The 23693-nt window shown below is 45.1% G+C and overlaps 1 protein-coding gene and 1 long non-coding RNA gene across 8 annotated transcripts in view; one reads left to right on the top strand and one right to left on the bottom strand.

Annotated features, from left to right (window-relative positions):
* The window catches only part of LOC116530869, a 71964-nt gene extending 61898 nt beyond the window's left edge, over positions 1-10066 (top strand). For both annotated transcript variants that reach the window (XR_004260159.1, XR_004260158.1), the window contains one exon: positions 7768-10066. This is a non-coding gene — a long non-coding RNA (uncharacterized LOC116530869). The remainder of the gene's footprint in view (positions 1-7767) is intronic.
* Positions 4563-23464, bottom strand: LOC116530847 (carcinoembryonic antigen-related cell adhesion molecule 1-like). Of its 6 annotated transcripts, XR_004260153.1 has the most exons (10): positions 23261-23464; positions 22004-22363; positions 17054-17332; positions 16409-16666; positions 14382-14666; positions 9277-9397; positions 8523-8575; positions 8208-8379; positions 7835-7866; positions 6380-6479 (listed from the first exon to the last, which is right to left on the bottom strand). XR_004260153.1 is itself a non-coding variant. In XM_032249290.1 (9 exons), the coding sequence occupies exons 1-9, from the start codon at positions 23322-23324 to the stop codon at positions 6360-6362; spliced, it is 1572 nt and encodes a 523-aa protein (XP_032105181.1). In that variant the 5' UTR covers positions 23325-23464; the 3' UTR covers positions 4563-6359. The 6 variants fall into 6 exon arrangements, 5 of the variants coding, with proteins under 5 accessions (XP_032105181.1, XP_032105183.1, XP_032105182.1 ...); XM_032249290.1 differs by lacking the exon at positions 8208-8379 and having other exon boundaries at positions 4563-6479; XM_032249292.1 differs by lacking the exons at positions 8208-8379; positions 8523-8575 and having other exon boundaries at positions 4563-6479.
* Positions 23465-23693: the final 229 nt, after the last annotated feature.

Here is a 23693-nt window from a genome sequence, read left to right as displayed (position 1 = left end):
AAAAAAAGTTGGATTCATCATTTTTGGCTTCTTTGCCACTTCCTTGGAACAAGATTGTAAAGGGGCTTCCAGAGAGCACCCACTGCTTTATGTGTACTTGGTACACAGAATTCTAAGACGGCTCCTAATATCTGGAGCTATGAATATGATGAGCTGACACACCCATGATTATGTTACCTTGTGTGGCAAACAGGATTTTGAAGACATAATTAAGGTTACAACTAAGTTGATTTTGAATTAATCAGAAGGGGAATGATCTGAGTGGACCTAATGTAATCTCATGAGCCTTTTAAAAACAAAATTGGAGAGTTTTCTCAGGCTGGTCTCAGAAAGGAAAATCAGAGACAGTAGAAGTGTGAGAGGGATTTGACTTGAGGGAAGTTTGCTGTGGCTAAGACGGAAGAGGTCACAGTGCTAGGACCTGAGAAGGTCTTCTAGAGCTAATAGTAGTTCCTGGCTGGCAACAGGACAATAGGGAACTGAAACTATGACTTCAAAGAACTGGATTCTGCAAACTAATGAGTAAGTGTTGTTTTCAGCCACTAAATTAGTGGTGGTTTATTGCATAGCAAAATAACATAAATACAGGTGCTTTGTACCTGATAGATTGAATTAGTGGCTCCTTTCCTTAGTGTATATTTAAAAACTGAAGTAAAATAAAAATACATTGAAACGTATATAGATCTCAAGTGTACAATTTGATTTTTGGTAAATGTGTATACCCATGTAATGACTACCAGAATTGAGATGTAGAACATTTCCATCAGCCACAAAGCTCCCTTGAGCACCTTTGCCGTTAATCCCACCCTCTAGGGCGAATTCTTAACATCATTAATTTGAATTGCCTGTTCTTGAGCTTCATTTAAATGGCATCACATAGGCTGGGCATGATGGCTTATGCCTGTAATTCTAGCACTTTGGGAGGGCCGAGGCAGGAACATCACTTGCCTCCAGGAGTTCAAGACAAGCCTGGGGAACATAGTGAGACCTCCTCTCTACAAAAAATGAAAAATTAGCTGGGTGTGGTGGTGGCATGCACCTGTAGTCCCAGCTACTGGGGAGACTGAGGTGGGAGGATCATTTGAGCCTGGGAGGTCAAGGCTGCAGTGAACCATGATCGTGCCACTGCACTAGGCCTAGGTGACAGAGTGAGACCCCATCTGAAAAAGAAAAAAGGCATTACATAGCATGCATTTCTTTGTGTCTGGCTTCTTTTGAACAACATAATGTTTTCAAGATTCATCTTTTTCTTTTTTTTGACAGGGTCTTGTTCTGTTGTGCAGGCTGCAGTGCCGTAGTATGATTATAGCTCACTGCAGCTTTGAACTCCTGGTCTCAAGCAGATTCTTCCACCCTGGCCTCCTAAAGTGCTAGAATTGCAGGTATGGGCCATGGTGCTGGCCCATCCATTTGGTTTTATCAGTAGTTTGTACCCTTTGATTGCTGATTAGTATACTATTGCATGAATATTCCACAATTTGTTTATCCATTCATCTACTGATAGACATTTGGGTTTCTAGTTTTTGTCTATTATCAATAATACTGCTATGAGCTATTCATGTATAACTCTTTGTGTGGATATGTATTTTCTTTCTTTCTTTTTTTTTTTTTTTGAGACAGAGTTTCGCTCTTGTTACCCAGGCTAGAGTGCAATGGAGCGATCTCAGCTCACTGCAACCTACTGCCTCAGCCTCCCAAGTAGCTGGGACTACAGGCATGCGCCACGATGCCCAGCTAATTTTTGTATTTTTAGTAGAGACGGGGTTTCATCATGTTGACCAGGATGGTCTCAATCTCTTGACCTCGTGATCCACCCGCCTTGGCCTCCCAAAGTGCTGGGATTATAGGTGTGAGCCACCGCGCCCGGCCGGATATTTATTTTCATTTCTCTGGGGCAAATATCTATGAGTAGGACTGCTGGATTGTATAAGTGTATATTTAACTTTATAAGAAACTGTCAACTGCTTTCTAGAGTGGGTGGGCCATTTTTTATTTCCTTTACCAATATGTGAGAGTACCAGTTGTTCCCTATCCTTACTTGGTATTGTCAAGTCTTTTTTTTTTTTTTCTTTGAGACAGAGTTTTGCTCTTGTTGCCCAGTCTGGAGTGCAATGGCACGATTTCAGCTCACCATGACCTCTGCCTCCCAGGTTCAAGCGATTCTCCTTTCACAGCCCCCGAGTACTGGGACTATAGGCATGTACCACCACACCCAGTTAATTTTGTATTTTTAGTAGAGATGGGGTTTCTCCATGTTGCTTAGGCTGGTCTCAAACTCCTGACCTCTGGTGATACACCTACCTTGGCCTCCCAAACTGCTGGGATTACAGGGGTGAGCCACTGCACTTGGCCTGTCAGTTCTTTTAAAGTTCAGCCATTTGCCAACAATTTCTTCTTGAGTACCTCGCTGTGCTTTTCAGGATAGATTATTCATCAAATACCCATCATATAGAATGTTCTTCCAACTCTTTTTATCATTTCAGTACTACCTATGCTTCAGGTCACTGTTTCCTAACAGGGAATATATGTGAGAATCATTTGAGAGTTTTTCAGAATGTACAAGCCCAAGTCTCACTACAGGCATATCGTATCAGCTTTTCCGGGGATGGTATATATACATCTATGTATGTTGAAAAGGTTCCCTAGATAATTCTGATGTGTACCCTTTGCTAAAATCCATTGATTTAGCCCCAGGTCTTACCTAGTACCTCCATCCTGGCTATAGATTAGTAGTGACTGGGAAGGTCTGGGTCCCTCTCCAGATCAATTATTTTGACATTTGTGGGTGGAGTCTGAGCATCAGTTGTTCTTTTAAAAATTTCCCCAGTTATTCCAATGTGTAGCCATAGTTCCCATTAGATTTTTCTGACTTTTTCTGGCACTTACATCTTTCTTTTCTGGTATTATGATTATTTTTCAGGTCTTATCTCATGTCTTGGGCTTTATATTCCTTGGGGTAGGGACATTGCATTTTTAATTTCCATATCTTTTGTGAACACATGAATTGGTCATCAGGAAGAGATTTTCAGCCACACATAGGTTGTGTCCTGGGTCTCAGGTTCACATGTTAATGTTACAGTCTTTGTACTCCACAAGGTCAGAGGTTTCTTGTGATGAAGGTTGTCGGTAACTCCACAGTACAGATGGTAGATGGAGATTACCCTGTTTGGTATGCATTTAGGTGTAGAATTGGAACTAAGAATTCTATGTGTGTGGGGTGGAGGGGCAGGGATATATAGGGAGACAGATCTAATAAGGATTGCAGAATTATACAAGGAAGTATTGATAAAGGAAGGAAGACACTTCTCTTTAGAAGAAGTTTGAACTTATCTAATAGGCCAGAGTAAGCCACTGTAGATTTTTGAATAGGAGAGTGGACTCGTTTTTAGGAAGGTAATAAGGCAGTCATATGCAAGAAAGATTTCAGAGAGACTGGAGACAGGAAGTCAACCAAGACTTTGAGTGTTGTTGAGGGCCTGGGTCAGTTAGGTTTATGGGAATGGTGAGAACAGCATAATTGAGAGTTGTTAAAAAAAGAACAAGAGGCTTTTACAATGTATTGAATCTGGAAACAAATGAGCAGGGGCTGTGGATACTTAGGGGGTGTCACTGGGAGAAATGAGTGAGCTGTGTGGAAGAGCTTGTTTAAATGGATGACTTCAGACAGCATTTGGATGTGGGTGTCATGAGTTCTACGCGTAGCTGGGGCTAGAGATATAAATTAAGAGCCATCTCCAGAGACATCACTAAGCTGATGAAAGAGGGTGGATGGAGGGAGACAAGAAGGGTGTGAGGACTACATCTGGTTTGGGGGTACAGTATATAAGCGGGAGATGAAGGGAGGAGAGCTCTCCAGAAGGGAAAATTTGTCTGTGATCTTAGATACTGTAAAAGGAAAAAGTATGAGTATTATAAAAATGCCTTTGTATTTCACCAAGACATGGATACTGATTTTGTGCTGTTTCCGGTGATCTTGGGTATGGAGGCAGTGCAGAGGGCCAGGAAAAATTAGGTGATGACGAAAGGGAAAGACAGCACATACATTTCAATTGCTTGGAAGTGAAAGAAATGAGGTTATAGCTTAATATTTAGCAGAATTAATAAATGAAGGCTATTTAGGTTAGAAGAGATCTGACCCTCCAAGAGGGCAGAAAAAAGGAACTGGGAACCAGGAAGAGGCAGAAGGTCTAGAGAGATTTCTGTGTGAATAAACCTTGGAGACTCTTGCATAGCTACATCTGATTCACTGGAACCGCCCTAATGGGAAGTGTTACTGGCCCCTAATGAAGAGGCTGGGAGGCCTTTTACTCATGAGATCATCTTCTCTCCCAGAGGAAGGTAGGCACTTCCTTCCAGGCAAATTGGAGCTGTGGTCTGTTGCTACCAGATATACTCACTTTGTTGGCAGGTATGCAAATGAATTTAGCGAATTCTCTGGTCAAATAGAACAAATATCTGTAGACTTAGAAATAGTTTTACTCTGACTCCCCATTGAACAATTTTGTTTTTTTCTGCCTATAGAGAAACATTGTTTAAGGTAGTATCAACCATGAGGCAGCATGTTGATGTCTGATATATTATTTTTATTATAAACATAGAACAATTTTTATATATAATTCAGACATAGTCTTAGCCAGGCAAAATTAAATAACAGCATAGCATGGATAAGGGAAAGTATGCACAGTCCGTGTCAGGGTTAGAAAACCCTGAAAGAGGTACCTGAGTATAGAGAACTCTGAGCCAATCCTCTTTGAAAAAGTCTCTTAGGCCTAACATGAGATCAGGTAGGCAATATAGAATAAAACCTTTCTCTTAGCCCCAAAGACATTCCATCTGTGTAGAAGACTGGGTAAGAAGTACATTTGCCTGTCTTCCTCCTATCCTTCCTTTTTATTATAAGATACATTTATAGACTTCATAGGAGAAAATAAATTTCAAAGGCTGTTAAAAAAAAGGCTAGCCTCAAGTTATAAACCTCCTCCTCACAGCCCCGTTCCCCCAAGGGGCATCAGCAGCAGTGCAGCTTTCTAGTTGTAAACAATGCCACCAGCATGAGTGATAGTGTCCCTGTAGGGTGCTCCCACTTCTCAAGGACCAAATACACCTTAGCAGAGTCCAAGGTTTCCTGAGAAAGTGAGTGGAGGCAGACAGAAGATGCACAGGTGCAAACATGGAATAGAATGGGAGTTGATGATTGGTCTGAGGTGCCTAGAAACTGAGTTAAATCTAGTTCTAGTTATGAATGAGGAAAACCTCTTCTTATTTTCTATTTGGAGCTTCTGACAAAAAACCTTGAGAAGCTCCTGACCAAGGGACCTGAGGGATTTTGGTAGCTTCTTTCACCTAAGGCAATCAGATTGGCCTACATAGCTAAGCTAAGTAAAAATAATCCTTTTCACATAAATAAACACTTATAAAATTAAAATAGTGGAATGTCTCAGAGAAAAGGAGAAAAACCCCAATACCCCAAATTGTGTATTCTTTAACAGTAATTTAAAGAATCTCTGAAGGGCAGGTCTCTGATTCCTTTCCCAAGTTCCTAGCAGATTGTGTTTATCAGAAGCTGGTTCCCTCCTAGAGCTATAACTCCTCCCTCTCTCAGCACTTCCTTGAATAAAGCCCATAAAGATAATAAAACATATCTGTGCTTTTGCATTTTCCATCAGGAATTGCCTTGGAGTTTGGCAAGTGGTTTTCCTAGTTGCTTCTAGTGGATTCCCAGAAGACAGGCTTGCCAGAAGGATTAGGTGGCATTCTAGCTAAGCAGCAAGGTGCTTAGACCCTGATCCTGCAGGTAGAAACCCTGACAGTGGACAAAGGTGTGGAATTTCACTGTTGTTACATATTTGGTTTTCTTATGTTTGGTGAGTTCACACAGGGCTTTGGAGAAATAGGAGAAGCCATTACTGCTTTTACTTTCTCTCTCTTGTTTTCTGGCACATGTACTTCATGGAAAAGGATGTAACCTCAAAGCTATGGCAAACCTGAATTACAGTGATAGGACAGGACTGGGGTGGGAAGGAATGAGTGCTCTGAATAGGTAAGTTTAAAACAAGTCCAGGTTTGGAAAAGGGGAAGGCAGGGGAAGTTCTGGCCACTCTTTACCAAAGTCAGCTTTGCCAAATTTCAATGACAAGAAGGTTGGGTTTCCTACAGACTCCCAATGTACCTTTTCATCTATCGACACTGAGGGAGGGGCTGTGACCAGGCAGCCTAGAGTGCCTATTAGGAAGGAAGAGTTGGGGAAACTTCTTTCTGTCCCCAACCTCCCCACCACTCCCAGAGGGGAAGGGAATCTTCTAGAGCTGAGGGTAAGAGACTTGGAATACATCAGCATGCAGTGAGCTGGACAGGTTGCATTACTTCTTTTTTACTTCTGAATAAATTGTGTCTGTGATTGTTGGGGATGAGGAGGCTGACGTTGGTTGTCTGGGTTGCTGGGCTGTGAAGTTCAGGGAAGAGTAAGTAACTTCATTCATCTGAAAAGCACAAGTAATGATCAGTTAAGTCAGTGTCACAGGGCAGGACCTCACCTTGCCTGGTGTGATTCAGCATCACAAGCTGTTACCGTTTTGAAATTTTAGCTCTGGAGAAGGGCTTTTGTTGTTATTCGTTCTCTGCCTGCTGACCTCCTGATGAATGATCATTAGAAGAGATAAATGATAGTATATATGCAATGGAATATGATAATGCAGCAATGAGAACAAGCAGACCACAAATACATACAACAATATGGATGAATCTCACAAAACAGTGTTGATGGAAAGAAGCTACATATAAGGATGTTGTATTTTTCCTTTATGTAGGAACAAAACCAAGCAAAACTAATCTGGAGCATTAGAAGTCAGTATAGTGGTTACTCTTTGGAGGGAAGTGACTGGAAGAGTTTCTTTTTTTCTTTTCTTTTCTTTTTTTTTTTTGAGACGGAGTGTCTTTCTGTCACCCAGGCTGGAGTGCAATGTCAGGATCTCGGCTCATTGCAGCCCACATCTCCCAGGTTCAAGCGATTCTCCTGTCTCAGCCTTTCAAGTAACTGGGATTACAGGTGTCCATCACCACGCCTGGCTAATTTTTTTATATTTTTAGTAGAGACGAAGTTTCCCGTGTTGGCCAGGCTTGTTTCGAACTCCTGACCTCAAGTGATCTGACCACCTTGGCCTCCCAAAGTGTTAGCCACTGCGCCTGGCTGGAAGGGTTTCTTTTTAAGGGGAGGTCATGTAGTATTTCATGATTTGGGTGCTGCTTACCTCAGTGTGTTCAACTCGTGAAAGTTTCTACATTGTAAAAGTATAATTATGATTTAGCACTTTTCAGTATATGTGTTTGCTCTACTGTAAAGGTAAAATGGAAAATTCTATAAAATTATTATAAAATAAACAGGATCTCAGATCTATTAAAATGGAAATTATCCTTTTGACAGTAAGAGCAGGATCAGACTGCAGGTAGGAGAGTGAGAATGATTAAGTGCCTTCCTTTTTTAGGCCAATGTGCTGGGTGCTCTATGTAGGTTATCTCGTTTAATACCTTCGACTTCTCTTTGAAGTAGGCAGAATGCCCATTTTACAGATGACAAAGCTGAGGATCAAAGAGATTAGGTTACTTGACCAGGGTCACAGAGCTGCTAAGAGTTACATCCAGTATTCGGACAAAGGATGGAGATAATTCCAAAATGCACATTCTTGCTGCGAATGGGAGTGATTGCAAATACGTCTTTGTTGCTGCACTGAGGAACATTAACCCAAACTTGATGTTACATTGTGTTTTCAGGAATAACCAATTTTATACAGAGTCATTTCCATGAGAAAATAACCCCAGGAAAACTGGCTGTGCTTACCTTGTTAGGAAAGTTGTCAGAGTGGTCCTGAGCTGGAGAAGCAAAAGAAGAATTATCAATCCAAGGAAATGCAAAGCTGACCTAAGGTGATTCTAGCTGAAGGAGGTGGCAGTTGGAGGGTAGGGAGGTAGCCCATGATCAGTTAAGGAATTTACTTCCCTCAGAGTGTCTGGTCCAGACCCAGCACGTTAGTACCAGAGGAGGGGGCAGGGGCAGAGCCACAGGAGGCCACAATCCACTTCTGAAGAGTTCTACCAGTTTACAAGGCCTTGATTTTTGCCCAGACGTGTTTCTCAGCAACATGCTCCAATGGCAAGGAGGGGCATTGAGGCTTGCAGCACCCACAGCACCCACAAGACAAGGAAAGTCTCACCAAGGGAGAATGCCCACATCCGTAATAGAGGCAGGAGGCGGAAGGAGTAAGGCTGAGGAAATGGCTCCTGGAAACATGGGTTCTTCCTCAGGCCTGCCTGGCCTAGGCAGAGTGAGCTTCTCTCCTCAGATGTGTCTCAGGGGACTCTTGTGGCTAGAAAGGGTGTGAAGACCTATGCCACCTTAGGGGTGGGAAATAGACATCCTTTCGTGAAAATTCAGAAGGGAGGGAGTGGTTTGGGAATCCAGGATTCCCTGCCGGGGAGGGCATGTGGTGGAACATACCAGTTCTCATTGGATAAGTGGCTTTACTTACTGTGGTTGGAGTCTGAGAGTTTGTGCTCTGTGAGATCACGCTGGTCGCTTGCCCTAAATAAATATCAGACACTGTGACTGCCATTCCCAAGCATAGGATCTTTGTTCCCTGAGTTAGGAAGGGCACTGTGAGCAGGTCATTCCTTGGGGTCCTTGATGTTGATACTGCCTTTCTTCTGAGCGCCTCGTTCTTCAGTCTAACTGCAATCCCTTCTAGTGTCTCCTCTTTTCCTGTTTGCTAGATGTTCACATTTCATTCCATTCTTTATCAGCTGCTTCTCTGTCTACTTGTATCCTTAAGACCTTTCCCATTTTGTTTTCTGGGGTACTTATTTTTCCTATTTATTGTTCAAGAGGACTGTGGTTGTTTTTGCTCTCTCTCAGGTTCTCTTCCTATCCTATCTCTCCCTCCTCTTGCTACTGTGCACGTGACTTGCTTTCTCCTGCTGCTTCTTTTATGTTTTCATTTGTATTCCTTCTTAGACCTTGGTTTCCGTGACTGGGGGACAGAGGAACATAATTGAGTCTCTTCCTCTAGATTAGATGGGGATTGGAATAACCATGTTCAAGAGACAATGGGAGACAGGGAGCTTGAAGACCAGGGAAGAGGAGACCTGCAGGAATTAGTGCCGAGAAGCAGGAGTTTAGTGGGAGGAGGAGATCCAGGCCCAGAGACAGGCAAAGAAGTTCTTTTCCTCTCCCAAGCATGGCAGTCAGCCTTGGAGGAAACAGAACAAGAGGAAAGGCCATCATACCTGCCGGTCTTCCTGGAATGCAGAAAATACACCACCAGGGCTGCTATCAGAGCCATCCCGGCCAGTACTCCAATCACAATGCCAGCAATGGCCCCCCGTGAGAGGCCAGAACTTTCCATGTCTGTCATGGAAAGAAAAGAGGAGAAGAAATGAAGGTGAAATTATTTTACATTGGGGGCTGGAAACAATTCTCAGAATGAAGTCTAATACAGTTCCTTCAAGGAATACAGTTTTGTTGTAGGAGGGTTGCTGGAAGATGATTAGCTAAGTATATCCTTGCAATTTTTTTGTTTTTCTGTCAACCATGTTTCTAGGTTGATGATCAGTCTTCTGTCAATTCCATTCTGGCCTTTCTGCGCTCAGACATTTTTGAAGATTTTGAAATGTGAGAAAGGCTGATTGCTATTTTGTATGTGATTAGAACTTTCCACCTTTTTTTTTGTGATTGCATCTTTTTCTCAGTGTCTCAGTTGTGGCAGTCAGTGCATTCTGAATTCAGCACCTCTTTTGCATAGGCACCTTGCTTCCCACAGGCTCCCAGCAAGGGTTTGAAAGCAAGCCCAGTTCTGTGTGACTGTTTTACTCTGAAGTGTGAATGGCTGGAGGACTCCCTGTCAACCTTGCAGAAACTCTTAGAACTGCACTGCAATCTAAAACTTCCTTTGTCTCTTTCTCTTCCACAGGAATCAGATCTGCATCATGATCTGAGGGCTCTCTCAGGTTCCTCTCACTCTCACCTCACTTCCCTAATAGGCATTTCCCCCAATAAATTATCTCATATGTTTAATCCTATCTTTGCTGTATCTCAGTGGATGGAAATAACGTACCAGGCTTGAGACTTTGCTTTAACTCCCCTTTTCTCCTCTTTCCCATATTTAATCATAATAATGTACTGGTGGGTTTCTTGTACAATGTGTCTCCCCCATATGTATATATTATTATTTATGTATTTATTATATATTATTTATGTATAATAAATATACGAATAATATAATAAAAAATAAATACATAAAAATATAAAAATTTATATAATAAATATATAGATAATATATTTTGCATCTATTTCTCCTTCTTTTTTTTTTGAGGCAGGTTCTCACTTTGTCACCAAGGCTGGAGTCCAGTGGCACACTCATGGCTCATTGTAGTCTCTTGGGATCAGTGATCCTCCTACCTCAGTCTCCTCAGGAGCTGGGACTACAGGCACATGCCACCACACCTGGCTAATTTTTTTTTTTGAGATAGAGTTTCACTCTTGTTGCCCAGGCTGGAGTGCAATGGCACGATCTCGGCTCACCACAACCTCTGCCTCCCAAGTTTAAGTGATTCTTCTGCCCCAGCCTCCCAAGTAGCTTGGATTACAGGCCTGCGCCACCACGTGTGGCTAATTTTGTACTTTTAGTAGAGATGGGGTTTCCACATGTTGGTCAGGCTTTTCTCGAACTCCTGACCTCAGGTGATCCGTCTGCCTTGGCCTCCCAAAGTGCTGGGATTATAGGCATGAGCCATGGCGCCCAGCCACCTGGTTAATTTTCAAAAATAATTTTTGTAGAGATAGGGTTCCACTATATTTCCCAGGCTGGTCTTGGACTCCTGCACTCAAGAGATCCTCCAGCCTCAGCCTCCCAAGTGTTGGGATAACAGGTGTGAGCCACTGTGTCCAGCCTATTTCTTCTTTATATCTATTGTAACCATTTGGGGCTTAGCCCTTACCAGTCAACTCAGGCTGGTGATTAATGCTATGTTAGCTATTTTTGTGGGGTATTTCCTGTGTGCCAGGCCCTGTACTGCTAAATGTTTTACATGTATCTCATTTGATCCATAAAATAGTGCTGTCAGGTAGACATTATTTCCATTTTAAGCATGAAAAAATGGAAGCTTAGAGTGGTAAAAACCTTACCTAAAGTCAGATGGCTAATGAGAGGTGGATCTGAGATTTGACTCTGGGACTACCTGATCTGAAGGCTAACGATAATAGTAGTGGTAATAGCAGCTAACATTTATGAAACATTCCCTCTGTGTGTGGTTGTGTGGTATTTTGCTGAAGGTTTATTATTACAATTAAATTTTTAAAACAATACTATGGGGCCAGGTGTGGTGGCTCACACCTGTAATCCCAGCACTTTGGGAGACTGAGATGAGAAGATTGCTTGATCCTAGGAGTTGGAGTCTAGCCTGGATAATATGGTGAGATTCTATCTCTCCGAAAGCAAAAATAAAAATAAATTAGCCAGGTGTGGTAGCATGTATTACTTAGGTGGCTAAGGTGGGGGAATTGCTTGAGCCTAGGAGATTGAGGCTGCAGTGAGCTGTGTTTGCACCACTGCACTCCAGTTTGGGTGACAGAGTGAGACCCTGTCTCAAAAACAAAGCAAAAACCCAAAATCCCCCAATACTATGAAGCAGGCATTCCTAGTGCAATTTTTGGTTGAGGAATCCGAGGCTCAGAGTAGTTAAGAATCTTGTGCAAGAAAGAAATTTATAACTGTAGGCCATGTACAGTGGCACATGATTGTAATCCCAGCAATTTGGAAGGCCAAGGCAGATGCATCACTTGAGCTCAGGAATTTCAGACCAGCTGGGCAAGATGATGAAACCCTGTCTCTACAAAAAATTTACAAAAATTAGCTGGGGGTGGTGGCATGTGTCTGTGGTTTCAGCTACCCAGGAGGCTGAGGCAGGAGGATAGCTTGAACCTGGCAGGTTAAGGCTGTGGTGAGCCATGATCAGCCCTGGTGACAGAGTAAGAGCCTGTCTCAAACAAAAAAAAAGTTGTTCTTTAAAAAAGACCACTATAATTGGCAACCTTTAACTAGACTGACTAAGAAAGAAAGAAGATTCAAATTACTAAAATCAGAAATGAAAGTGAAAATATTACTACTAATTCTATAGAAATAATAAGGATTATAAGAGTACTATGAGTAATTGTATGCCAACAAATTGGATAACCTGGATGAAATGAACAAATTCCTAGAAACACAAAACCTGCTATGATAGAATCATGAATAAATAGAAAATCTGAATAGACCTATAACCGGTAATGAAAATGAATTGGTAAAAGCATTTGACAAAATTCAACATTCTTGGGCCGGGTGTGGTGGCTCATGCCTGTAATCCCAGCACTTTGGGAGGCCGAGGTGGGCGGGTCATAAGGTCCGGAGATCGAGACGATGCTGGCTAACATGGAGAAACCCCGTCTCTACTAAAAATACAAAAAATTAGCTGGCATGGTGGCGTGTGCCTGTAATCCCAGCTACTCAGGAGGCTGAGGCAGGAGAATTGCTTGAACCCGGGAGGCAGAGGTTGCAGTGAGCCAAGATTGTGCCACTGTACTGCAGCCTGGGTGACAGAGTAAGACTCTGTCTAAAAAAAAAAAAAAAAAAAAAATTCAACATTCTTTCATGCTAAAAAAACACTGTAACTAGGAACAGAAGGAAATTCTCAACATAATAAATGCTACATATGAAAGGCCCCCAGCTACCATCACACTCAATGGTGAAAGACTGAAAACTTTTCCTTTAAGATCAAGAACAGGACGAGGATGCCTGCTTTTGCCACTTCTATTCAACATAGTATTAGAATTCCTAGCCAGAACAATTAGGCAAGAAAAGAAACCCATCTAGATTGGAAAGAAGTAAAATTATATCTGTTTGTAGAATACGCTAACTCATATGTAGAAAACCCTAAAGATTCCACAAAAGCTGTTAGACAATAAATTCAGCAAAGTGGCAGGATATAAAATCAACATGCAAAAATCAGTTGTATTTTTTTATACTAACAATGAACAATTCAGAGGAAAATTAAGAAAAAAATGCCAAAAAATTAAATAAGACATAAATAAATGGAAAAGACACTCCATTTTCATAGATTAGAAGACTTAATATTTTTGTTGGTGGGAATGTGAAATGGTATAGCCACTGTGGAAAGTGGTATGATGGTTCTTCAAAATTAAACAGGATTGCCATTTGATCCAGCAAGTCCAGTTCCGAATATCTATTCAAAAGAATTGAAAGCAGGGGTTTTACTAGATGTTTGTATACTTATTTGTAATAGCATTATTCATAATAGCCAAAAGGTGGAAGCAATCTAACTGTCCATAGATGGATGAATGGATAAGCAAAATATGATATATCTATCTACACAGTGTAATATTATTCAGTCTCCAAAAGGAATGAAATTCTGATGCATTCTATATCATGGATGGATCTTGAAGACTTTATGCTAAATGAAGTAAGCCAGACACAAAGGGACAAAGACTACATGCTTCCATCTGTATGAGAGGTACTTAGAATAGTTAAATACAGGCTGGGCACAGTGGCTCATTTCTGTAATCCTAGCACTTTGGAAGACCGAGGCTGAGAGCAGGAAATTGAGACCAGTCTGGGCAACACAGCGAAACCTCATCTCTACGAAACAATTGAAAAAAATTAGCCAGGCATGGTGGTGTACGCCTGTAGTCCCAACTACTCTGGAGGCGGAGGTGGCAGGATTGCTTGAGCCCAGGGGATCAAGGCTGGAGTGAGCTTTGATCATGCCATAGCACTCCAGCCTGGGTGACAGAGTGAGACCCTGTCTCAAAAAAACAAAACAAAAAAACCCAACCAACCAAAAAAATAAAAACATAAAAAAATAAAAAAACAACTAAGTGTATTTGATTCAGAGCCTGAGCTCTTAACCACTTTGCAATTCTGTTTACTATAATGGTCTCTTAATTGATATTCTGCCCGCTGTGAGTTTTATCTTTTTTTTTTTTTCGAGACAGTTTCGCTCTTTCGCCCAGGCTGGAGTGCAGTGGCGGGATCTTGGCTCATGGCAACCTCGGTCTCCTGGGTTCAAGCAATTCTCCTGTCTCAGCCTCCCAAGTAGCTGGGATAATAGGCACTCACTACTGTGCCTGGCTAATTTTTGTATTTTTAGTAGAGATGGGTTTTCCCCATGTTGGCCAGGCTGGTCTCTAACTCCTGACCTCGTGATTAGCCCACCTTGGCCTCCCAAAGTGCTGGGATTACTGGCATGAGCCACGTGCCCGGCCAAGTTTTATATATTTTGCCCACCATTGGCAGAGTAATCCTCCAGGGACATATAGGAAGGGGCGAGGAGTCACTTACATTTCACGGTCAGCATTATGGGGTCACTTTGGTTGACACTGATTGGGTTGGAGACCTCACAATAATACTGCCCAGCATCCTGCCTCTTGACAGGATCTATTCTGAGGGTTCTGTTGTCCTGGAATAGCTTTATCCTCTCTGAGGATAAGATACTCTGGTTATTAAAGAACCACTTGATGGAGATTTCAGTGTCATTTGTGAAGCAGGTCAGGCTCACAGAGTCCTTGTCTTCTGTGACTGTAGTGCTGGTGGCTTGAACTTCAGGCCGTGCCACTTGATTTAGTTCTGTGGACAAATAGAGGAGAGAATCTACTGAGAATGGGCATGGGGCTTGGGGCCTGGGGGCTACGCTCCTTTCCCTGAGATCTTAGCCAGCTCTCAGGTCACACAGTGAGCCGTGCAAAGGTGACCAACCAGGGGATGGCCCTGACCCTCTGCAGAAGGTCAAGTATCTTTGTTCAGGTGATGATCTGTAAGGAGAGGGCTGCACCTCCCTTCTGACCCCAGATCATCTCAGAGTGACCCCTTGCATATCTCTGTATCCCCACTTGGAATCCTCTTCTCAGCCCACGGGTCCAGCAGCCTCATCATCAGGTAGAACGTTTTTCCCAGTGACTTTTGTGTGACCCTTTCCTAGAGCTTTCTGTGATCAGGCATTCTTCCTATGACTGTAACCCTTACATACAAAAGGGAAGGTAGTTTTTTTTTTTTTTTTTTCATTAAATAATTTTTTAGGGAACGAAGATGGCCCAGTCAGTCTTCATGACCTTAGTATCTGGACAAGTTCCAACCCAAAGGATTTCTCACTCTAAAGAGGAGTTTTACTTCCTGGTCTGTGGATAGAATATCACAGTGAAGGAGATTCCTAGAGAGTAGTCACAGTGTTAACAGAAGATTGATATTCTTACCTTCTCTACAAATACACACCATTTGGCACTGCCCATTTTCTCCCATGCGGAACCCCTGTGGCTGAATCTCCTGATTTTTCCAAATGTGTATCACTCGTTGTACTCTGTGCTACTACATGTGCTGTGCCCGCAGCCTCATATAGCTGATGACTTCAGAGCCAGGACAAGTTCAGGGACCCTGAGGCTCCCTCTCTTCCCATTTCCTTGCAGCATGACCCAGGGGAAGCTTTGGTGTTGACTGCCATAGTGGTTTTTTTTTTTTTTTTTTTTGAGACAGAGTCTCTCTCTGTTGCCCAGGCTGGAGTGCAGTGGTGCAATCTTGGCTGTCTGCAACCCCTGCCTCCCGGGTTCAAGCGATTCTTGTGCCTCAGCCTCTCGAGTGGCTGGGATTACAGGCATGTGCAACCATGCCTGGCTAGTTTGTTTTTTGTATTTTTAGTAGAGATGGAGTTTTGCCATGTTGGATGTTGGTCAGGCTGGTCTCGAACTCCTGACCTCAGGTGATCCTCCCACCTTGGCCTCCCAAAGTGCTGTGAGCCACCATGCCCAGCCATTGACTGCCATCTTGATTTAGCCAGATTCACAACAGGCCACCTGGATACCTTCCCCACACACCTGTGTCCTACCCCAGATGGAGTCAGGGCAGAGCCAGTTACCAGGCAAGCTGAGAGCAGAGCAGGGAGCCGAGTCTGAGCTGCTCATGATGAAGGGCATTTCCTTCTCTCATTTAGGGAAAATTAATGTGACCCTATTTCAAAACCTCACATATTCCTTGTATCACATGGAGTAGGTAAAAGAAGGTCAAGAAGTTACAGAAAGGGACATGTTAGTGACAGAAGCAACTTGATCTTGATGACCCTTTCTGCTTCCCACTCTGTGAAGCCCCTCCCATGACATGGGGCTTTCTGGGGCTGAGAGAACCCCAATCCCCACATTCTAGGTTGGACCTTAGGTTGGCTGTGAGAAATCAGAAAAACAAAGGGAAGAGAGTCTGCAGAGATGAATTGGGAGGGTTCAGGGAAGAATTTGGACTAAAAGAAAATTTCTTCTTTGGTCCTATTTGAAAACCAGAGAGCTTATACTTCAGAGCTTAGTGTTGATGCTCCAGGGAGCACTTACTAGAGACCGTGATTGTCTTGACTGTGGTCCTGTTGCGGCCAGTGACTGGGTTAAGGGCGACGCAGGCATAGGATCCACTATGATTCACAGTGATGTTGGAGATAAAGAGCTCTTGTGTGTTTATCTGGCGTAGTGTTCCATTGATAAGCCAAGAGTACTCTGCAGGTGGGTTAGAGGCTGCATCGCAGAAGAGGCTGAGATTTGCCCCTGAATAGTAAGAGGTTTTTGAAGGGGAAATGGTGGGGGTGTCCGGGCCATCTGGAGCAAAGAGAATAAAGCCACAGGTGATGTCATCAGAGGGAAGGGAAGGCTCCTGGTCTGGAGGACGGCCACAGTGTCTCTCTCTACCAAGTCACAACCAAACTTCCACTGTGTCCACTGAGTCTGAGTCTGAGACATTTAGCTGTTTCTCCCATCACAGGCTATGGACCCTGAGCCTCCCAGGACAGGAGCAGCCCCTCCCCACCTATTCTTGGTTCAGGCTGGGGCTGCCCAGGTTTGCTTGGGGCAGGAAGTCATGGCCAGCCTGGGTGTCCGGGGTTAAGGGTCTGCGTCCTTGGACCTGAGAGGGACTGAGAGTCCTGGCCTCCGGCCTTGTGGATTTGGGCTGGCAGCCTGGGTCACAGAGGATCAGAAGATACTCACAGGTGACATTCAGGGTGACTGGGTCACTGCGGTTCACACTCACTGGGTTCTGTATTTCACACTCATAGGGTCCTGAGTCATTCCTTGTGACGTTGAGTAGAGTGAGGGTCCTGTTGTCACTGGAGAGCAACAGCCTGGGACTGACCGGGAGGCTCTGGTTGTTCACCCACCACAGGTAGGTTGTGTTCTGAGCCTCAGTTTCACAGGTTAAGACCACAGCATCCTCGTCCTCCACAGGGTTGGAGTTGTTGCTGTTGATGTAGGGCTTAGACAACTCCGCTGTGCAGATAACAGAGAGAAGATTGCCCTGTGTGGCACCTGTGATTACTCTACAGGCATTTTTCTTTCTTCCTTTCTTTCTTTTTTTGGAGATGGAGTCTCGCTTTGTCACCCGGGCTGGAGTGCAGTGGCACGATCTTGGCTCACTGCAACCTCCGCCTCCTGGGTTCAAGCGATTCTCCTGCCTCAGCCTCCCAAGTAGCTGGGATTACAGGCACATGCCGCCACGCCTGGCTAATTTTTTGTATTTTAGTAGAGATGGGGTTTTACCACGTTGCCCAGGCTGGTCTCAAACTCCTGAGCTCAGGCAATCCATCTGCCTTGGCCTCCCAAAGTGCTGGGATTATAGGCGCAAGCCACTGCTCCCAGCCAAACATTTTTCAGAGTTGGCATCTCTTCACCTCTCAGCCAACTGAAGTCCTTAAAAGCCCATGGCAAGTGTGTGTCACAAGACAGATGTATGATGATCCAATGGGCACAAGGAAGCCCAAATTCTTCCCTGAACCCTCCCAATTCATCTCTGCAGACTCTCTTCCCTTTGTTTTTCTGATTTCTAACAGCTGACCTAAGGTCCAACCTAGAATGTGGGGATGGGGCTCTCTCAGCCCCAGAAAGCCCCATGTCATGGGAGGGGCTTCACAGAGTGGGAAGCAGAAAGGGTCATCAGGATGACCCAAGAAAGGGCTCAGAGACTGTGAGGCCTCCTGCTGTGTGGGAAAAGCACAGACTTTCTCAAATGTAAACTGAGCAGCAGTGCTGGGTCATGGACAGACACAGGACTGGGAGTAATAGCCCCTGGCACTTCTGGTTCTTCCCTGACTGGCTGACAACTGTGGACCTCACCTGGAACGTGCAGGTGCTGGGTCTCTTCCACCTTCACAGTCCTACTTTGCCCCATTAGGTGTGTTTTCTCTGTGGCTTCCCTGTCTAAGAACATCCTAGAGATGGGTGATGATGGGACTTCCCATTGTCCTTAAACCCTGAGGATACTGTGCAGCCTGGTCTGGGACTGTATGTTTCAGCAGAAATAACACAGGGGACAGGCTGGGCGCGGTGGCTCATGCCCGTAATCCCAGCACTTTGAGAGGCTGAGGCAGGCGGATCATGAATCAAGAGATTGAGACCGTCCTGGTCAACATGGTGAAACCACATCTCAACTAAAAGTGTAAAAATTAGCTGGGTGTGGTGGTGTGTACCTGTAGTCCCACCTGCTCGGGAGGCTGAGGCAGGAGAATTGCTTGAACCCAGGAGGCGGAGGTTGCAGTGAGCCAAGATCATAACACTGCACTCCAGCCTGGATGACAGAGTAAGACTCCGTCTCAAACAAATAAACAAACAAACCAACCACAAGGGTCACCAGGGGCAAGCCTGGAGGTCAGTTCAGTCATCAGGCAGTGGAACCACAAGGTGGGGCAGTTTTTCCCAGGTGTCTGATGATGACTGACTTGAGCCAGTGACCCCTAAAGATAGAGTCCAAGGAATGATGTAGAAAAGAGTGAGGTGACAGTCAGGAGCTGCCTGGATTTAATAGCATAACTATGTTCTTTGTCTTTGGTCTTTAATGTCCCTTCTCCCCCTGAAGAGGTCAGGTGAGGATGCGGTGGATGTTTTCTGAATTGTGTGGGGTTTTTGCAAATGCAGAATAACTGTTGGTGAAATGGAAGGAGTATGAACTTGCTGAAAATTGGACCCTCGTGGACCGTGTGTGTTTGGTAGATCTGGGATATACATTTGAGAAGTTAAATTCTTCCATATGTGAAAATTGTTATTAATACTCTGGATCTAAGACCCACTACTAGGAGGAATATTTCCCTAGAGAACATGATAAATTCTTAAACCAAGCTCTAAAGTCCAGTAGGATCATGTTATGATCAAAGAAAAATGCTGAAGTCAGTTTGAAATTAGTGACTCCTGGGTAGAGGGGACTCACGGATCCTGTTAGGAAGACAGAATTTGTCAGAAGGGACATCTGAAGGTTCTCAATTACATAAAGAAACGAAGCCATATGAGGAGAAGTGATGTATGTGATGTTAGTAAATTTAGAAAGTTCTGTGTTACAAATTCCTGTGGAGATTCAGGTGAATAGAAGAGGAGCCCAAAATAGTCATGTGAAATATTTTCTTCCTTTTCTCTCGACCTCAGGAAACACAATCAGAGTTTGACCAAATTTGTCCAAATTGGGCAGAGTCTAAGTGAGACGACAGTGGTTGGTGCATCTCCCTGTTCAAGGGACCCCGCCTTATGACAGTGGTGTCATTATGAGGACACAGATGTATGTGGAATGGGCAGCAAACCCATCAGATAGCACTCACCTGGCCAGCTCCACCTGGGGAAGGTCCCAGGAACCACTAGAAGATGTGAGCCCACAGCAGGACGGGGATGGAGTTGTGAGTCAAATGGGTGAAGTGAGCCCATGGGCTTTGGGGACTGCAGACCTGTCCTTCTGCCTCTGACCCCTTGGTGAGTCAGTGTAGAGAGTGGATGGAGGAGTCGCTCATCCCTGTCCTGTGGCCTGTTCCACATGTCGGCCTCACTGAGGGAAAGAGCCCTGGATGGGGACACAGTGGAAGCTCATTCTCCTGGTGACCTGGGGACATGGGCTCATGATGGAGCCTGGCAGGGGTAGTAGCTGCTCCGGCTGATTTCTCTGCCTTTCCTGTTGCCTGGGATGTGGGCCTGGCCACAGTGTGAGCGTGAAGGGGACAGGACAGTCAACCTTGTTAGAGGGAGTGTCTGGGGAAGGCCTAAGCGTGGAGGAATAAAGGGAGAGGAAAATGAGGACGTGGAGGAGCAGAGAGAGTCAGAGATGCCCATGACAGTGAGGAGTGGGGGCTACAGTGACCTCAGAGACCCCAGCAACCAGGAGCTGGGAACCCTCAAAACCTTCCCATAGCTGAGCAGCCCCAGAGTCACATGAGATGTGGTTCTTGGGGTGGCTTTAGGGGCAGATGGTCAGGGGATGGAACATGGGTTCAGTCCCTGGAGGGATGAGGAGAGGTATGGCAAGAACCTCCTAGGATTCTGCAACCAGATCCGGTCTCTAAAGAGGTTATGGATCATTCATTCATTCATTCATTCATAAAAGAACTACTGAGTGTATATCTCATGTTGGACCCTGGTTGGTGCAGGGTGTGAGTGGAGAGAGAAAGGAAAGTCCTTTCCTTTATCCTCCTGTGGGAGTGATACCAACACGTCAGGAAACACAGGATTTCAAGTCCAGGGAGCAGGAGCGTGGGTCTTGAGGGAATAGGCCTGAATATTTCTTTTCTTTTTTTTTTTTTTTGACATGGAGTCTTGCTCTGTCTCCCAGGCTGGAGTGCAGTGGCACGATCTCGGCTCACTGCAACCTCCGCCTCCTGGGTTTAAGCAATTCTCCTGCCTTGGTCTCCCAAGTAGCTGGGATTACAGGTGTGTGCCACCACGCTGGTTTTTGTTTTTTTGTGGAGATGGGGTTTCACCATGTTGGCCAGGCTGGTTACAAACTCCTAACATCAAGTGATCTGCTCACCTAAGCCTCCCAAAGTGCTGGGATTACAAGTGTGAGCTACCACGCCTGGACCAGGCCTGAACGTTTCTGACACTGACTCTAATTGTTGAATAAGTTCCAGAATAAAACTTGGTTAATTCTCCGTTTGCTCTTACTCCCCAGACCAGGATCTCCCCTCTGGGCTGCAGATGCCTAAGAAGGAAGGAACCGAACCAACTCTGGTATTGGGGTTCACAGATGCCAAATAAGGCTCCTGAGTAGAGGAGAGGTTGAGGCTGTGCTTGAAGACAAATCTCCTGTAACTCTGATCTGCCAATTATGGGTCTGTGTGATCTTGATATAGTGATTGTATTGCCATGTGGCTCAGTTTTCCCCCATAAAATAGTATAAATGGTTAATGATTTTGGCTTGTCTTGTGGTCTGTGAATGAACCTTAAAATATTTGTAATTATTTGACCTCAGCTCTGCATAGGGGAGTTGCCCAAATAAACAGCATCTATTTTTTTTTATTTTTCATTTTTTTTGAGACACAGTTTCACTTTGTCACCCAGGTTGGAGTGCAGTGGCGCAATCTCGGCTCACTGCAACCTCCACCTCCCAGGTTCAAGTGATTCTCCTGCCTCAGCCTCCTGAGTAGCTGGGACTACAGGCAGGTGCCACCACACCTGGCTAATTTTTTTGTATTTTTAGTAGAGACTGATATTAGCCAGTATTTGTATTTGTATTAGCCCTGCCCAGGAGGCCACAACCTAGCCCTGGCACAGGCTCCTCAGGGTCACCAGGAGTCGGGAACCTTGGGATAGCTTTTTGGAACAGGTGATTCCCAGGGCTGAGTTTCTCTGTGAGTATCCCAGAAGGCCCCTCAGGCCAGACCCTGACTCAGTCCTACTGGGTCTTTCCAGGGGACATGTTCACCAGGAAGGTCCCAGCAGGGCTAGATTGAGACTGATCTCCCCTTCATAAGTTACCTACATCAGACTGTCCTTCCCCTGAAGCAAATGTCTGCAGGATCAGGATTCTGGGGTAAGAAATTTGATATTTTGATATCTGTCCCATAGTGTGTGTCCTGCACTAAATGCTCAAAGCTTAACATGAGATGTAATGCAGAGGGAGATACAGGCACAGCCCAGCCTTGCGGGAAGCAGACTGACCACAACACCCAGAAGTCATGGGGAAATACTCACGGTATACACGGAACTGGCCAGTTGCTTCTTGATTCACAAGATCTGCCTTTATGACTTGCAGGGCGTAGAATCCTGTGTCATTCAGGGTGACGTTCTGGATCAGCAGGGAGGCATTGGGGTATATTGTCTCTCGGCCGCTGTATGCGGGCCCTGGGGTAGTTCGTTGAGTTGCTATTACATATCCTATAATTCGACGGTTGCCGTCCACGCTTTGCCCTTTGTACCAGTTGAAGCCAGTAATATTCTGGGGCAGATTGTGGGTGAGTAGAAGAACCTCCTTCCCCTCTGCAGCATTGGATGGCACGGATTCAATAGTGAGCTGGGCACTGGTGGGCGGGTTCCAGAAGGCTAGAAGTGAGGCTAGGAGACAGGAGAGAGCATCAGTCAGTATTAGGACTGTGCACTGGGATGGAAGGATGGGGCCCTGGGTCCTGAGCAGGTCTCTTCACCCCTCTACCTTAGGGGTGTGTGTGTGTGTGTGTGTGTGTGTGTGTGTGTGTGTCCTACTGGGTCAAGGTCAGCAGAGTGACTCCCATTCCCTTAAATGCCTCTGACCTTGTCATTTCTCTGGAATGCTCTTCCACAGGGGTCTGCACGGCTCCCTCCCCACCGCCCTCAGATCCTGCTCACATCAGGGGATTCTTGGGAGACCCCTTCCCTGACACCTCCTCTAGAGACCCTGGGTCTTCCGTTTCTGACCTTTTCCAGCTCTGTTCCCTCCAGGGCTCTTGTCAACACCTGACCTCACATTCTAGATCTCTTTGCGTGTCTGTCTTCCTCCCCATGAGAGTGAGAACTCCATGAGGACAGGGAGTTGTGTGATCTTGGTTGCCCTGCTGTGCCTGGGACAGGCTGCAGACTCCTGTGGATCAGCTCATGAGCCTTCCCAAAGCCCTCCATGTCCTGGGGTTTATTTGCCAATATCTGAGGTTGGTGACTCACGGCTCTGTTTAATGCCTCTTTTAATTTTTTTCCCTTAATTGTCACACTGACTTAAATTGTGATTATTGTCATCAGTTTTTGAAATGTATTGCTCATTGATGATTCACTTGGAAAAGGTAAAAAATGGGAGATCGTTTCTTCACTAACAGTTTCAGATCACTGAGACTTTCCTTTTATGATCTCTATCCCTCTTTCATGTCCTCTCCCCTGTTTGGCTCCCCTCTGTCCCCTCTTAGAACCCAGTCCTCCCCAGGAGACCCCAGCCATTCTCTGTGCTCCCTCCTCCTACCCCTTCCCAGGGAGTCCTCTCCTTACCTGTGAGCAGAAGCCCCTGCCAGGGGACACACACTCTGTGAAGTCGGGCTGAGAGGTGCCCCATGGTGTCTGCTGCCTGCTGTGTCTTCACCTATGTAGAAGAGCCTGGGCTCCAGGAATGCTTTGAGCACAGCTGCTCTGACTGTCAGCTCTGCTGTTTTTCCACCCTCTGTGCTGAGCCTCCTCCCTGGGACCCAGAGCTTTGTCTGGTGATGTGTACTGGGGCGGGGTTTGTGCCGAGGAAGCTCTCTGTTTCCTCTCCTCTCATTCCTGCTTTTGTTCTTACTTTCTCTTTCCCTTCTGTTTACATTTTGGTTTCCCAGACCACACTTTGAGAATCAAGGCTGATGGGACCTCTGTCCTCATCAGGGGAGGAGGATTCCCCCATCTCCAGCACTGACTGCTATTGTGTCCTGGCTTTGGGTCTCTCAGC

This window comes from Sapajus apella, unplaced genomic scaffold, assembly GCF_009761245.1.
Source record: "Sapajus apella isolate SASKATOON/1434 unplaced genomic scaffold, GSC_monkey_1.0 scaffold68, whole genome shotgun sequence".
Lineage (NCBI taxonomy): Eukaryota > Metazoa > Chordata > Mammalia > Primates > Cebidae > Sapajus > Sapajus apella.
This window is presented reverse-complemented; position numbering and strand designations above follow the sequence as displayed.